The 18,486-nt window shown below is 39.4% G+C and overlaps 1 protein-coding gene across 1 annotated transcript in view; it reads right to left on the bottom strand.

Annotated features, from left to right (window-relative positions):
- The window catches only part of LOC124711917 (fatty acid synthase-like), a 436,120-nt gene that overhangs the window by 87,509 nt on the left and 330,125 nt on the right, over nucleotides 1-18,486 (bottom strand). The window contains exons 29-30 of the mRNA XM_047242172.1: nucleotides 16,352-16,497; nucleotides 9,281-9,528 (exon numbers count right to left, since the gene is read on the bottom strand). Of these exons, the coding sequence (XP_047098128.1) occupies nucleotides 9,281-9,528; nucleotides 16,352-16,497 (394 nt within the window). The remainder of the gene's footprint in view (nucleotides 1-9,280; nucleotides 9,529-16,351; nucleotides 16,498-18,486) is intronic.

Here is an 18,486-nt window from a genome sequence, read left to right on the forward strand (position 1 = left end):
GGATTCTCCTTCCTGTTACCTCCAGCGAATGGGCATCGCCCATCATGGTGGTTTCTAAACCAAATGGGAGTCTGCGTTTGTGTGGTGATTTTAAAGCCACTGTCAACGCTCAAAGCCTCATTGACACTTATCCTCTTCCCTGTCCTGAGGAGTTATTTACCAAGCTCGCTGGGGGCCAGTTCTTTTCCAAACTTGACTTATCGGAGGCGTACCATCAGTTGCCATTGGATGCATCTTCCAAGGAATTTCTCATCAACACTCCTTGTGGGTTGTATCAGTACCAGCGGTTACCATTTGGCGTCGCTAGGGCGCCGGCCATTTTTCAGCGGTTTTTGGAACAGCTCACGGCTTCCGTTCCCGGCTGCATCAACTATCTGGATGACATTGTTGTCACAGGAGCCTCCACTGAGGAGCACCTTCGCAATTTGCGTTCACTGTTTCGGGTTCTGCATTCAGCAGGGTTGAAGTGCAATCTGGACAAGTCTCAGTTCTTCCAACCCTCCATTGTGTATCTTGGTTTCCACTTGTCCCGTGAGGGTATACGTCCTCTACGACAGCACGTTGCGGCCATTACTGCTCTACCCCGGCCGTCTACGGTCAAAGAACTTCAGGCGTTTCTGGGCAAGGTTGCTTATTATCACAAATTCATTCCCTCCGCGGCGGCGGTGGCTCATCCTCTGCATCAGCTGTTACGCAAAAACGTTCCTTTCTGTTGGTCCGCCGAGTGTGAGCAGGCTTTTGTCCGCCTGAAGGCTCATTTGCAGTCGGCGCCTTGTCTTGCCACATTCCGTCCGGGTCAGCACTTGGTTCTGGCGACTGACGCGTCGCAGTATGGCTTAGGGGCTGTTCTCGCCCATCGGTATGAGGATGGGTCGGAACGACCCATCGCCTACGCTTCCAAGACCCTCAACGATGCCCAACGGCGTCACTCTCAAATAGAAAAGGAGGCGCTCGCTATCATTTATGCTCTGAAAAAGTTCAGCGTTTTTTTGTATGGTTCTAAGTTTCACCTCATCACCGACCACAAGCCGCTGGTCTCTCTGTTCAGCCCCTCGGCGTCGCTTCCGGATAAGGCAGCTCACCGCCTGCAACGTTGGGCCTTATACTTGTCCCGGTTTCACTATGAGATTCACTATCGCCCCACGGCCCAGCACGCCAACGCTGACGCGTTGTCGCGTTTGCCGATGGGCCCCGACCCGGTTTTCGATCGAGATGAACTCCTCTGTTTCCACATTGATGAGGAAGAACGTCGTGCGGTCGAGGGTTTTCCACTTACAGGTTCGCAGGTCGCGTCGGCTACTGCGCAGGACCCGGTCCTGCGTCAGGTGATCGATTTTGTTCAGCGGGGTTGGCCGGACAGGACCAAGGGCCAGGCGTCGGATCCCCTTCGCAACTACCATGCCTTGCGCCTTCGTCTGTCTGTTTGTGAGGGTGTTGTTCTCCTGGCCACGGATGGCGCATCTCCACGGGTTGTGGTGCCCGCCTCTCTTCGCAAAGATGTTCTCAAACTATTGCATGAGGGCCATTGGGGGATTTCTCGGTATTGATTCGGACATCGCCCTCATGGTCGCTGCGTGTGATCAGTGTGTTTAACAACTGGCTGCGCCTCGTACTCTGCCCTCTCCGTGGCCTGATCCGGCGCAGCCGTGGGAACGGGTGCACGCTGACTTTGCAGGCCCCTTCCTCGGCACTTATTGGCTACTGTTGATTGACGCCTTCTCGAAGTTTCCGTTTGTTGTTCAATGTCCGTCGCCCACCACTGCGGCGACGACGCTGGCTTTGTCAAAAATCTTTGCGCTAGAAGGTCTTCCATCCACGATTGTCACGGACAATGGCCCTCAGTTCTCTTCGCAGGCCTTCCGTGATTTTTGTACTGGACAAGGGATTCATCATGTTACAGCACCGCCCTTCCATCCGCAATCGAAAATACCCGGTGGGCGCCGACGTGTGGGCACGGGGGTATGGATCTTGCCCTAAATGGATTCCAGGGGTTCCAGGGGTGGTCCAGGCTCTTCGCGGCCGCCGGCTTTGTGAAATACGTACGGACGACGGCATGGTTGTTCGCCATTACGACCAGATGCGCCCACGAGTGGTGGCCACGCCGGTACCACCGCCCCTTCTTTCGTCTCCACCAGCCCGAGAAGCCAGTCCTGTCGCTGCTGCTGATCTTCCGGGCGTGTTGCTGCCGCCGCCGTCGCTACCGCTTCCGAGTACGCCGGAACCGGCCCCAGTCGCGACGCCGCCTTCTCCGGGACCCATCTCGCTGGAGCACACCCCCAGGTCCACGACACCTATGGATGCTGCTCCGGAGTTTTCACCCATCATCTCATCCAGGAGGCACGTTCCACGCGCAAGCTTCTGTCCTGGACATTTTCGACCATACTCTCGTGTTTCTCCGCGAGATCTTCTCGGGACCTCCCAAGAGGCCATGGATGTCTCCGCACTGTCCGTGTCTCCACGGAAGTGAGAGTTTTTTTTTCAAGGGGGGAAAAGTGTTGTGACAGTGCCACGACATTCAAAAGTGCCGCTACGTCAGTACGCGAACACGGCGATAGAGGCGCTCCGCAGCTCGGCCGAGCGCGGGAGCGCCACCTGGTTATGAACGGCGCCGGCCGCATGTCACGGCACGGCAGTCGAATGACAGATACGGATTTAGTAACATGTAACCCGCCAGTGTTTCTACTTTTGTATATCCACGCACTTTATTAGTGATTAAAGGTTATAACAGACCTTTCTAGCAATTTATGGAGACATAAAAGACTTACAGTTGAATGATTACATAGAACCAAGTGTAGCTTGATATTTTTCTCATTAACAAACAATACCAGCCAATGAAAGGCATTACTGTGCATAACAACATCAATCACATAACAGTAAATTTGGAGATGAAGGGGCCTGCACAAGATAGAGTAGCATGGAGAGCAGTATGAAACCCATCTTTGGACTGAAGACCACTACAAAAGCAATGGCAAATAGCAATTGATTGGATTTGAAAATTAAATAAGATTAAAATGACAGAAATGACAACTGACAAGTCAGGAAACAGAATGAGGGCTGAAAATGGGCAGCAACAGCAAAAAATCAAAGCCCAACTTTAGAACAAGGCATACAAGTAACTTTAAATGAAAGGGATGTGAAAACGTGGAAATAATATTTGAATTATGGAAGTATAATGTTGTATGATGATCTATGTGAGTTTTCACACTGCTGTAATTTCCACCTAAGCAATTATAGGTTACAAAACTAAATAACAGGTAATATTTATGTTAAGGAAATTTATTCTTGACTTAACAATTTTTATTTGTATGTTACATTATTATGAGGAATAAATATTTAATACATGTCCACTTCCTTCTGCTTCATGTGGAATACATAATCACAGTATTTTGATGCAGCTCCCGGCCACCATCACAATAAACATGACAGCCAACACACTGCCATTTTGTGTTGCTGATCTTTGATTTAATTGCCTAAATTAAATTTCAGTTGCAAAAAAAAGAAATAATGTAATAGGAAATATTATGTTGTATTATATGTCATATTTAAGCTGTTCACTTTCTTGTCAGCATTCCTCAAGAACAGATACAGATATTTATTATGTTGTGACGAGGAAGGGGGAAGAAATAAGAAAAGGAAGCACTGTATGTAAATTTAAATAATGTCATACCAAGAATATTTACCCATCAATATAAGTGCTCAGATTTAAATATAAAGATATTTATTATGTGGTGAGGAGAATGGGGGAAGAAATAAGAAAAGGAAGCACTGTATGTAAATTTAAATAATGTTGTACCAAGAATATTTACCCATCAATCTAAGTGCTCCGATTTAAAGGTTAACATTTATTTGCTGAAGAAATATATGTTGTGGCAGCACATGACTAGTGCTTGCAGTACAGGTTTTTTATTATACCTATGGCATTTTCATTAATAAGTACCATGACTGTGACCACCCTTTAAATACATGTTCAAGAGACTAATATGACATAATGTGCCATGGCTGATTCTCAACAAATGTATTGTCTACAAATATTCAGTAAGTCTATTAATTTTAACATATTTTGTGAGCTGGTTTATCACTGTGTTTAATGTGTAAATTAGTTTTGATACACAGCACCTTTATTAAATATTTTTATTAGACTACTTGAAAACGACTAAAGGCCTAAATTACATAGTACACTAAACTCTTGCTAATATGGCCCTCAGTAGTCCGGCCTCTCAGTAATCTGACACACTTGCAGCTTCTAGTCATTCAACCTGAAATGACACCTACAATAATGAAATTTCGTCTGCAACAATGTTGTTAGTTAATTATGATGTTCAACATTCCTGTACACTTTGAAATTATGGCTTTCCTTACGGATCATTATCATGGCTTCTAAAAGGAAACACGTTATGCTAGACCTCAAGCAGAAATTAGAAATTAGATATAAACTGAACTCAGGTTCTTTGCAGAAAACCACTGTTGCTTGCAACATTGTCAGACAAACAACTATTTATGACAAAACTTCAGCAGAAAAGAGATAATCATAAGTTCACAGGAAAGTTATGATGAAACTTATGAAGGAAACGACATAGAAGGAGGAACATGAGGATATATCAAACTGCTGATGCTGAAGCTAGAGATGTCTTCCTGGAATATATTATGTAACAATCAGAAACATGGCAGGATCTATGTAATGCTTGTAGAGCCGTTGTGTGATAATGCATACTACCATTGCGTATCGTCATTTTTGGGACATGTTTCATACTGAATGTTGAGTGATACGAATATGCGTGTACACACTCAAGGACTAAAAATGAATGCATCTTTTGATTTGATAAAGTACAATCCCTGTGTGTTTATACTAAATTTTAGACAATCTCAACAATCTGACACTTCCGCTAATCTGGCACGCATATGTGCAAGGATTGGCTGGTTTAGCAAGAGTCTAATGTAATACAACAAACAAATTAAAACTGACAGTTGCAGGTGGGATGCAATCACTTATATTAAACTTCTAATTAGTACTAATCCTTAACAAACATTACTAGTTTTTTGGAATGTCAACATGTGCTCATATCCCACCTGAGAAAAATTCAGACTGCTCTTATCTAAGTCATAGGTTTATCTTGATAAATTATGGATAAGAATGTCTCACACTGACAGTTAATTTTGGTGTGTACCATCTTATCTTCAGACTGTTATGTTAGATGCACAGATTAGTCTCATAGACAGTTTCTTTCATTCAGTACAGTTGAAGGGTGACATGATCTGCATTTTTTAGCTCTCTTGCTTATCCACTGAACATTAACTTTCTCCCCAGTCCTGTCATGGTTTTATTCTACCACATCAGGGGCCAGGTCACCTGCGAAAACAGTCATGTCATTTACCAGCTCTGCTTATATGACTACCAACCAGCTGTCCATCAGGATGAATGACCACCACCAAACTGAGGTCAAGAGCAAAGTAGGCCACCCTGTGGCACAACATGCAGCTGAATGTAACACATTTGATTTCAATGGCTGCTTCACGACCAGAGCCATCTGGATACTTCCCTCCACCCCAAGCTTTTCTGAGTTGCGCATAAGGGAGTTATCCTGACAACACATTCTTTGGTCCCATAATTATCCCAGCCTCAACCCACAGTAGCATACTGTTCCCACATCCTCCACCCAACAGTTTCCCCCCCTCTGTCCTATCATCTCCTCCCCATTCTCATCTCCCATCCTGTTCATTTGTTGCTCTCTGTCAATGTGTCTACCGTCTTCCGAGATCCTCTCCTTTTTTGCTCCCTTTTCTCCATCTCCCTGCCCCACACCCTTCTGACACTGTGTCTGTTGGCATTCTAGACCCTGCTTACTCTATCAGACAGCATATGTCTCTCCCCCCACCCGTATTCTGCTATCAACCACGGAAAATAGAAGAAAAGAAATTTCATGAACAGCAAATAGGGATAAAGCTAAGGGCGGTATCAACGTACTTCACCAAAATATCAGGGGATTAAAAAATAAAGTAGATGAGCTGATGATATGTTTAGATGATCTCAAAAATAAGAATGAGATTGATATACATTGTCTGTCTGAGCACCATGTAACTGTAGGAATGGAAAATGTCAGTATAAGTGAGTATAATTTAGCATCTTACACTTGCAGATCTAGTATGGATAAAGGAGGAGTTGCCATTTTCATAAAAAAAGGTATAAATACAGAACTGTTGAAGTAAGCAAATTTTGTGTTGACCAGCACTTTGAGGTTTGTGCATGTGAACTTCAGCTAGATAATGTTGTGTTGATATTAGCAACAGTGTACAGGACTCCACTAGGAGATTGGGAGCTATTCATAAAAAAGTTTGACTCCCTATTATGCTGTCTGTCAGACATAAAGATGGTGATTTCAGTGTTAACTTTCTAAGGAATTCTGATAGGAAAAGTGAACTAGAAGTGTTGTTAACAACATATGACTTAGAATCAGTGATCAATTTCCCTACAAGTGTAGCTCAGGACAGTTGTACTCTAATAGATAATGTATTTGTACAGCAAGAGGATGTAGAACAAACACATACTTTCCCTGTGGTAAATGGATTATCTGACCATGATGCACAACTGATTAACTTACAAAACCTAACAGGGCATACACTTCAGAGACCATTAAGTAAAAGTGTGAGGTGTTCAACTTGGTATCTATAGATCACTTCAGAGAAAGTTTAGGAAATGTAAAATGGGAAAATGTATATAATGAGCCAAATGCTAATGATAAATGCAGCATATCTCTTGATAGATTTATATCCCTTTTTAAGATTGCTTTCCAAAGAAAATTACTAAATGTAACACCACAAACTTTTCAAAACCTTGGATTACTACAGGTATTAAAGTGTCTTCAGAAAGAAAAAGAAAACTACTAGAAGTAGTTTTACACTATAAAAATTATTGTAACATACTGAGAAACATTGTAACGAAATCAAGAAATTTGTGTGTTAGAGAAGAAATTAACAACTCCAGCAATAAAATCAAATCAATATGGAATGTTGTAAGAAGGGAGACAGGAAAAGTAACCACTGGGGTATGTAGTATTACTATTAAAGAAAATGAGACCATCTTAACCAACAGTACACAGGTATCCAATGTATTTAATAATCACTTCTTAAGTGTAGGAGAAAAAATTGGTGAGAATAATTCAAAAGAAAAAGTAAGGCAGTATGTGGAAGAGACATTTTTGAAAAAAATTTAGTCAGATTAAGTTTCATCTAACAACCTCTTGTGAAATAAGGAAAATTATTAAATCTTTGAAAAATAAATGTTGTGTTGGAGCAGATGACATCTTTAACAAGTTATTAAAACAATGTGGAGGAATTACAGATGATGTTTTGAGTCACATATGTAATGCATCACTGACTCGGGGTATTTTTCCAGACAGGTTAAAATATGCCATTGTCAGGCCTCTCTACAAAAAGGGGAAACCACAGATGTCAATAATTACCAGCCAGTATACTTACTTACAGTATTTTCAAAAATCTTTGAGAAAGTAATGTACTCAAGAGTGGTTAGTCATCTCAACAGTAATGGGATACTTAGTAAATCACAGTTCAGATTTCAGAAATGCTGTTCTATTGAGGCAGCAATATACAATTTTACTGTCCACATAATAGAGTCTTTAAATAGTAAAATGTCACCAGTAGGAATATTCTGTGACTTATCCAAAGCATTTGACTGTGTGAACCATGACATTATGTTAGAGATATTACAATTCTATGGTATAAATGGAACAGCATATGAATGGTTTAAGTCATATCTACACAACAGGAAGCAAAAAGTCTCTTTATATGCTTCAAGTGATTCAAAGGAGTTTGTCACTTCATCTAACTGGGGTGTAATTACATTAGGTGTTCCACAATGTTCGATCATGGGTCCCCTCCCATTCTCGATATATGTGAATGACCTCCCTTCTTATGTGAAACAAGATGCTGAACTGACACTGTTTGCTGATGATACAAGCATAATTATTAATCCACTAAAAGAAAGTCCTATAGAAAAAGATACAAATAAGGTCTTTGGATAAGTTATTAATTGGTTTTCTGCGAATAGGCTTGTTCTGAACTTTGAACAAACACAGTACATCCAATTTTCTGCTGCAAAAAGTATAACTCCTTCAATAAACATAACACAGCAAAAGAAGACAGTAGCCAGGGTAGAGCATACTATGTTTTTGGGTGTACAATTAGATGAGAATCTTAATTGGAAAAGTCATATTTTGGATCTCCTAAAGCGACAAGGTTCAACAACTTTTGCAGTCAGAATAGTTGCCAATTTTGAGGATGTGGAAATTAATAAGCTAACATACTTTGCATACTTCCACTCTCTGATGTCATACGGAATAATATTCTGGGGCAAATCAACACTTAGGCAAAAGGTATTCACTCTTCAAAAGGAAGTAGTTAGAATAATGTGTGGGGTTCATAGTCACACATCTTGTAGGCATCTGTTTAAAAGGTTAGGAATTCTTACAACTGCTTCACAGTACACTTCTCCATAATGAAATTTTTTCTCAACAACATGGACCTGTTTAAAATCAACAGCGACATTCATGATTACAATACCAGAAAAAAGAAAGACCTACACTGTCGTTTACTTAACCTATCTTTGGCACAGAAAGGGCTAAAATATGTTGCTATAAAACTTTTTGATAAATTATCAGATGAAATAAAATGTCTGACAGACAACAGTAATAGTTTCAAAAACAATCATACCGCCTTGACAACTCCTTCTATACCATAGATGAATTCTTGAATATGAGTAAATAAATCTGGAGATATAATATATGGATTTTGTGACATTTAAGGGAATGGTCTGTACGCATTTGTTGTGCATTTGACACGTTCCACATCATAACGGTTTTTCCATGCTATTGATCAATGGAACACATAACTAACTAACTAACTATCTTTTCCCCTTCCCTGCCCCCTGTGGATTGCTGCTTGCATCCCTTGTGAAAGTTGCATTCCAGCCTGAGATGCTGGAGTTGGCAGTCATGTGTGCGTGAGGTGTGCTTGCTTGTGTGTATGAATGGCATGCTCTCTCTTTTACTCACGAAGGCTGTGACCGAAAGCTTTATGCAAGTGTCTTTTAATTCTGTCTGTCTGCAGCTTAATGTGTCTTCTTTACAGTAAGTAGCAATCCATCTTTTCCTACATTGTTGATATTCTTACCTGGAGTTTCCATTGCTTAAAGTTGGATGTTGATATTATTTAATTATTTTACAATTACCAAAAATGTTCATTATAATGAAATTTCATTTTGACTTACCACTGCCAGGTTGAAAATGCCTCCAACTGGACCTAATTTGTTTGATTCCGTCAAAAGTTTGTAACATCCTTCTTGTGTTGTAACATCTTCTGTGGATACAATTACCTTGACACCATAACTCAGCCATAATCTGAGCCTTGACTCTTGGTATCCATTGCTGATGCCTTTCCTTGATGTGAGTACAAGCTTTTTGGCTCTCCTCAGGATTAGCCAATCAGCTAACTCCAATCCAAAACCACCAAGACCTCCTAAGAGAAGAAGAAGACATAACAATGTGTATATAAGCATGAACTTTTCATTTGGGGGAAGGGGGAAGCAAGGAAGACTGGGGTTTAACTTCCAATCAACAATGAGGTCATTAGAGGTAGAGACAGAAACTTTGTTTTGTATCTGTAGCATAAATACACTGATTTCTAATCTACACATATTGTGAAAAACAAACTGAGGGCACATGGTCTGGCCAGTACTTATCTTAGATCAGTATAGCCCACAGTCACACAAAACCAGTGAAAATAAATAAAACCTAGTTTTTGGAGAGTTTTTCCATCATCAGGGAGAAGAAAAAAGGGAGGGAAACATCGGTTATGTGTGACTATTGTGGGTGTACTGAGCTGAGCTAAATACAAGCCGGCCATCTATCTCTTTGTATACTTTTCATATTTCTGTATGAGGTTTTTCCAGTTAATCACTATATAAAAAGCACTCTGCCTTCAGGCCACAAGTGGCCTACTGGGACCATCTGACCGCCGTGTCATCCTCAGGGGAGGATGCAGATAGGAGGTGTGTGGGGTCAGCACACCGCTCTCCCAGTCGTTATGATGGTATTCTTGACCAAAGCCGCTACTATTCTGTCAAGTAGCTCCTCAATTGGCATCACGAGGCTTAGTGCACCCCAAAAAATGGCAACAGCACATGGGGGCCTGGATGGTCACCCATCCGAGTGCCGACCATGCCAGACAGCACTTAACTTCAGTGATCTCCGAGGAACTGGTGTATCCACTGTGGCAAGGCCATAATCAATATATACATATAATAAATTAAAGTCCTGTGCTATGCTTTCTGGCTGTATGTGAGGGCTAATCCCAATAACTACTGCAGGGATTTATATGGTGTTTCATGAGGAAGGTCCATGTGTATAATTTATTATCACTAAATAATGATGAATATATAATATATGTATTATTATTTAGTACATATTTAATTGACTTTTGAAGTGACATCACATGGCAATGATAGGAGCTACAAACTAGTCACATACAGAGGAGGGAAAAGCAGTAAAAAGCCACCGCAACTCAAGAGAGCTGCGAAGCCTTATCAGATCTGTGTCGCGCCTGGTGGCGTAGCAGTAAATTACATGCTTCGAAAATGAAAGGTCTGGGGATCAAATCCCAGTCAGACCATGGACTTTTTAACATGCCTTTTAACCTAGCATTAGCCATCGATGACTTGTATGTTTGCCAGAAATGACACATGGTTTGGATGCCACACTAAACTGTAGATCCTCTCTCTTCAGTTGGACAACTGGGATAGGTTAGGAGCACACAAGTCACTGTGGACATCCATGTGAAATATTTGCACCAGGTCAATAAGCCACATTAAATTACTATCAGTGGAATCTACACATCCATATAAATTATTTTCATCTACACATATTATAAATTACATACTGTCAGTACATGAGGATATGAGGACTTATCTCAGGAAATACTGTAGGGAATTGGATACAGTTTTCAGTAAAAGATAGTCTGATTCTCAAGGAAGTTTTGTGTCTATATTTTATTACTGCTATACCAGACAAGTCAGCTGGTTGTAGACATTTAGTGGTACCCGGGCAAAGCTGGGACAGGTTGCTAGCAACAACTAGAAAGCGCCCTTGTTCTTTCACGTTTCTATCAGGCAGTGCAGTTCCTATCACTTTTTCGACTTAATTTTCTTATTAATTGATTCTATTTGATAATCTTGCATGATGGATTCAATGTGGCCTCAAGAATTAGTTGCAGAATAACTGCTATGCTGAAAATTTCTTCACAAAATTATTAGCTTTGAATGGTGAGCAGCTAATTGCATATGGGAATGTTCTTTAATATCATTATCAGCAAAAAGGGAAAATAAATAAAACACATCTTCCTTGTCTAAAAATTCTTTGTAATCTTAAAATATTCAATGAATTTTTTACATTTCATTTTATTGTTGTTCTTTATATTTCTCACCACCCTTGAATGGCTGAATTACTTGGACAGATGTGTCTGCAGGCAAGCAAAAAAATCTTGAATTTTTCCCAGGTTTCCCAGTTAAAAACATGTTTTTTTCCCCATATGATAATATGCTATACCCCAAGCGAACATACATTTTTTCTGTGTTAAGTGACAACATACTTTCCATTGGAACTGTGAAACTTATGAGTGATTTGAATGATAAAGGTTTTATACACTGGCGTAGAACTTCCTGGCACTTTAGGAAATGAAACCCAGCAAGAAATTATTTGTTTCGGAAGGATATTTGATGCACAGCCACATGTACATTGCATATTTTCACTTTGTGAAAGTTTAAATATGAATTCCACTAAATACAGCATGGCAGCTTTTGAAGCATTGATATTGTGATTGAATTGCGCAATGAGCTTTTGTAAGCCAATCATAGCTCATGTCATGTGATTTCTCCAGCCGCTGACAGCAGATATTCAGAGGACATGTGACGTAGTCGGCCCATAGCGACATCACTGTTAAGCAGCATGAACACACAAATAGGAAAAGCTAATGGTTTAAATTTATATACATACAGCATAATTACAAGAAAAGCTAAGGCTGGCTGTCAAATGTCCCATGATTTAAGAAGTTCATTGCACATTCTCATATGTAGCATAATTCATCTTGCATGAAAGGAAATTTACCGTGAAAGCAACACTTCTTGAACCACCATTTCCAATATTCTCCTGCGATCTGTTAGAAATGTACACAGTTGTGACATCACACTTAAGGAAAGCAGTTTGTTGTTATGGAGTATTGCACAGTTTTCATCTTAAAGCCTTTGACACATTTTGCTGTCAACAGACACTTGTGTGCACTGTGTTTTGCTGCTGTAAATGGCATATGTTCTTTGCAACCAATGTTTTATTCCAATGTTATTCTCTGGTTATGTTTTATTGCTGCAGTATTATTCTGCAGTAAAGTGCTAATTAGATTATCAGTTCTTACCATTCAAAATTATAAAAAATTTAACAGCAAACAGAAACAATGAGAAAGCTCCAGAATTTTAAAGAATTCCCAGCTGTCCTTGGGTGTATAACACTGTTGTAAATTAATGATTAGTTACTAAAAGTTCTTTCAGAATGATGCAAAATATGAGAGTACAATGCTCACAAGTAATTATTTTTGTTACTTCTTTTATTTCATAATTGTTGTGTATTTGTGCATGTGATACTCACAATACCATTGTTTTATTTTTGAGTACTTATTGTATTTAATAACAGCTTTACATTTGTTAACATTATACCAGTGATTCCTGCTAACAATACAACATATGGTTTCACTATAAAATAACAGGACTATTGCTGTAAAACTTTTTATTTCAAAAACATACATACTTAGTTATTGTCACCCTCAATACTTCTCTAACCCTACAATGCTCCATGTGAATTTTCCATACATGAAAAGAGTGCTGGAAGTCTTCTTGTGTAAGCTCTTTGATGGCACCTGCCATTTTTTCTTTCACTGCTTCAACAGACTGAGATCTTGTTCCTTCTAACACAGGTTTGATCATGGGGAATGGGTAAAACTCACATGCTGTGATGTCACATGAATAGGGTGGGCAGTTTAACACTGGGATGCTTTACTTTGCTAGGAACTCCACAACAGACAATGTAGTATGAGCTAGTGCATTGTCTTGATGCAGTATGCAAGACTTGCTCTTCCACAATTCAGGTTATTTTCTATTTATTTTCTCATGGAGTTGATCAAGAACATCTAGTCAGTAATGTCGATTAATAGATGACCTTCAGGAATCCAGTTACAATACACAGTTCCATAAATTTCAGAAAAAATCAACACTTTGAATCTTGATTTCCTCATTTGAGCTTTTTTTCACTGTTGCTGAAGTTGGGCCCTTCGAACGCATGGATTGGCGCTTAGTCTCTGGATCATTAGTGAACCAAGATTTCTCACATGTTGAAAATGATCCTAATTTCTTGAAAAGAGTTCCAAGAAATTAAGATCATTTTCAATGCTATTCAAAGTGTCAATTCAAACATTATCATGAGCATAAATTTTTTTGAGTGTGAGAATTTTTTTACTACAGTTTTGCACCTAATTTTCTCATGCCAAATTCGTTATGCAAAATTTGCTTATACATTTTTGTCAGTTCCTACAGTTTCAGCAGTAGGCCAAATACTCAACTAATGCTCAAATCAAATCAGATTACCTGCTTTTTGATATTTTCATTCATTTTTGATGTTGAATGTCATCCTGGTCATGAGTAATCTTCAATATTTTCTTGGCCATCTTGTAAATGCTTCAACCACTCAAAAACTTGCGTAGGGGGTAAACAGTCTTTTTCATGCACTTCTTTTAGTATCAGATACATTTCAGTAGCAGTTTTTCCCAGCTTCATTGAAACTTCAAACAATTCACTGCTCTGTTATTATTTTCCCAGAAAAGGAAAATAACAGCTCTTACACGAAGTCCATACCCACAGTGATTTGTCTACTGACACCAGAGTTGACACATTTGAAAGAGAAGACACCACACTTCATAGCTATTGAACATTCATCAGCCCCATTCTTTTACAGCGACACCTTGTACATTTATAACAAATGTTACTGGCTGCATAGGGTGTGTGCTAGTGCAGAGGGTGGAAAGATGTTGGAAATCAGCCTTCATGCAGACAACATTGATGTCTCGGACTTCAAAGAATTTTCAATATTAAGTTGTTTAAACCATGAACTTCATATCGTACACTGCTGGCCATTAAACTTGCAACACCAGGACAGATAGCAAATCATGAAATTTTATAACAGCTCTAACCCTGCTGGTCATCAAGTTGAATTCAGCTTGCATGACATGACATAGATTTCTCATTGTTTGATTTTTTCTGACTGCTCGTCTTCCATCCTTGCCCAGTGCTGATTTCCTTTGTTATTATTTCCTAATGCATTACTGGACTCAACCCGGTCCTTCTTTCTCTTCTCTCCTGTGTTTCTCTTGTCACCTTACAAACCACACTGCATGCTCTACTTACAAGCCACACTGTATCAACTGTCTCAGCCGTGCACAACAGACTTCTGCAGGATCATGTTGATTGTTGTTGCAGCATCTTACGTTCCACATTACTCCCCTGATATCATTAATCCTATGCCTTCAAACTGATCACTCTCCCTGCGTCACTCTCCCATATTTTCGTGTGTTATTTCCTGAACCTTTCCAGTTCCACATGATCTTGTACCTCATCCTACCAACCCCTCCTTAGCCCCTACTTCTTCTCCATTCCATCCCAGTTCTCAACTACTAATTTCACCTCATCCAGTCAAATTTACTGTGCCCCTTATTCACACTTATCCACACTCAGAGTGCAACCCATAGTAAAATATTTTTATTTACTTTATTTATTTATTTATATCTTTTCTCTGATCTCATCATGACTTCACGCATTTTTTGTGGGTTTTCGCCTTTCACTTTACTCCCACTCTCTCAGGTTTCATCTTGCATGCCCCTATTTCATCATTTTCCTGAATTTTCCCACATATTTGGGTGCATGTTAGTGAATTTTTTTGGATGTAATTCTACATTATTTATGTATTTTTTCGCGTGTTTTCCACAACCATGGATCCTTGCTCCTTCCATCTGCATCAATACAGAAAAGTATCCTTATCCCTAGCCAGATCCCAGTCTCGCATACTGTTCTTATGTTGTTGTTGACTCCTGGAATCCCCCCAAATGGTGTTACCATCAAATTACCCATCTCCCACTGCCACCCTTCCTTCCACAATGATGTTCATCTGTTCAGATTCCACCGATCCTTAGCCCTCACCAACATAGTCAGGCAAAATCATACCAATCAAGTCCAAACCTCCTTGCAATACCTTTCCAGAATTTCTTAATCTCGAACCTTGCTTCACCATCATTCCCCCAATGCCTCAACATGCAAACTAACCATACATCTGCAGAAAGAACCACAGTTCATCACCTAAAATCTGACCTTGTAATCCTACCTGTGGACAAAGGCATCAATGCTGTTGTTTTGAACCGTGGATGAAAATTTATAATAAATTAAAATGGAACAAGTTAATGTAGATCAATTTAGATACACTTAGAAGAAAGCTGTTAGGAGCACTAACACCAAAATGTTATTACTCAGTGGATGAATTCATGCAGAACAAACTGGAAATTTGAGCTTGATACAGTGTGATACATATCTCAAGAAATATCATTACAGCATTTTTATTTATTTTAGCACTATTATTTATAAGTGTAAAAATCACTGTATCTATATTATAAATTTTTGATATATCTTCTGTCCCATCGATTGCAAATGTAGTCATAAGATGAATAAACCACAATTCCTTCTTTAATATTTTTGCATTATCTACATGTAACTTACATCAGGTACAACTATATTTCTCTTCCTTACCATTGACTTTGAGAGTGTAGAACTTCCCTTGTCCTCTCTCAATTTTCATATTCTCTCATCTGCAATGTAGCAACTGCCATCACCATAGTCAATCACTTGGCTTGTCCACTACTACATTCCAATTTTGCAGAACAGTATTTGAGCATCTGGCAATGCAGTGACTATCATCATTATAGTCAGTCACTTGGATTGTCCACTAATAAATTCAAATTTTGCAGAATAGTGTGATTTAGCTTTCAAAACTTTGGGAATTTGTTAACTTGAGCACCTTTTTTCAGTATTGTACTGATCAAATTTATTGTCACTTCCAATACAAGGGATCATGTGTCTCTACTTCAAACATACATCAACTGTTCTACATTTTCAGTTCTGGTTAACTAGGACAGTAGATCAGTATTTAAACAAAATGACTGACATTTTCAAGCTTTAAGTGATGATACTTTTACTTACCAACAATGATGTATGTGAATTCAGGCTTGCAATAAAAACGTGGTTCAGCATCTATCTCGAGAATTGCAGGACGAACCACTTTTTCTTGTTCTTCCTCTCGCACAGCCACCAACACCTTACCCATGTGCTTTGCAGCTGCCATATACCTGTACAATGACAAATTACTCTACTGTCAGTTTCTAAATGGAGTTGATGAAATTTAAAGTAAGAGACACACAAGCAGTAAATGAAGAGTTTAGATTAAGATGTGGCAAGTAATAAAATGTTTGTAATGTTGTTTCTTAAGATCTGCATCATGATTTTTGACAATAGAAGGATAGGTGTTACTCTGGGTGTCTATTATAAAGATTTTACTTTTGTGTATTAAAGTAATTGGTGAAAACTTTCTGACTCTGCATATCTTATCTTTCTTGTTATTAGTTCAGCTATAAAGACACTGGAAATGAAACAGTGTATTTCCTGATGCCAGAGCATAACATTCAAATTAAACCAACACTGGTGCCCCACGCACACATACACACACACACACACACACACACACACACACACACACACACACACACACACACACATGCACACTAAAACTCAATGAAGTTTTACTAACACTCTAGATGTGTAGGATATTAACAAACCAATTTCCAAGAGCCTCATGACAAAGTCCTTAAACAGTAACTGACAATTCATAAAGTTACGGTTAATTTATTACTTAAAATGGAGACAAAGAAATAAAAAAGAGTAAAGTATATTTTGAAAGACGAACAGTGTTATAAAAATATAGATAATAAGACATGAAGCACTGCTACATTGAGACATTGCAACATTCTGGCTGAGACCACGATGGTAGGTGCTGCTTTTCAGTACCAACTCAGGAAAACTGATGAATTCCTTGACAGCTAAAACTCTCAGCAACTATTACCCCAGAGTGTCTCATTCTCTGCATTTTACTGAACATGTCAACATGTGAAATCCAGCATCTATGAGGCGGTTTGAAAAGTTCTCCGAATCACCGTGAGAAGTCAGTGCTAGTGCAATGAGTTGTTCACATGATATTCATTGGTCTGTTGCCTGCAAACATGTGGCATGCCAGTGCTTTTGGAAGAGATCTGTGGCAGTGAGGTGGCTCTGTTGTTGTTCCCACATAGTGATTTGCGAGGATGGAAAAAATCGAGATTCGAGCAGTGACTAAGTACTTCGTAAAGAAATGTACAAAAGCAAAGGACATTCATGCCGATTTCCAGAAGACACTGCTCCTTCATATTCAACTGTTATCAAGTGGACAAATGAATTTAAATTTGGTTGGGAGAGCTTAGATGATGATCCGCGCAGTGGTCAGCCAAGATGTATCACTACTCCAGAAATCATTGTGAAAGAGTGCAAAATGGTCATGGAGGATCGCCGATTGAAAGTGCGTGAAATTGCTCATGCTTGCCTGTTGTCATCTGAAAGAGTATTTCACATTTTAACTGAAGAATTGGAAATGAAAAAATTATCTGAAAGATGGATGCCATGACTCTTGGCACACACAGGTGCCATCGCCATGGTAAAATTACGCAAACTAAGGTACTAATTGTTGCCATACCCGACTTATTCACCTGATATGGCTCCATCAGACTTTCATCTCTTCCCAAAACTAAAAATTTTTCTTGGTGAACGAATATTCACTTCAAACAAAGAATTGATAGCCAGAGTTGACAACTACTTTGCAGGCCTGGAAGAAACTCATTTTCAAGATGGGATCAAGACACTGGAACATTGTTGGACCAAGTGCATTAATCTACAAGGAGACTACATTGAAAAATAAAAAAAGTTTCTGTGATGCAAGTACTTTTTTTCTATTCCATTATGAGAACTTTTCAAACCACCCTCGTAATTACAGTTATAAAAACGGCGCTACAAAGGACTGCAAGTGTTTTAAGTAATACCTTACACAGTGACATATCACCAAACATAGTTTTAAATGAAATTTCACTTCCAGAATAGTTGCACTGGAGATCAGCTTAACTATTACTTCGATAACAAAATATTAGTGGCCTGATCTGCCAGCCATACTGAGTAATTATTCCCTGCAGAGGTCTAACAGACATCCGCACATGGTGTGTTTGGTGAAACCGCTAGGCTCAAGACAGCTGAAGGCA

The sequence above is a fragment of the Schistocerca piceifrons genome, chromosome 8 (assembly GCF_021461385.2).
Source record: "Schistocerca piceifrons isolate TAMUIC-IGC-003096 chromosome 8, iqSchPice1.1, whole genome shotgun sequence".
Lineage (NCBI taxonomy): Eukaryota > Metazoa > Arthropoda > Insecta > Orthoptera > Acrididae > Schistocerca > Schistocerca piceifrons.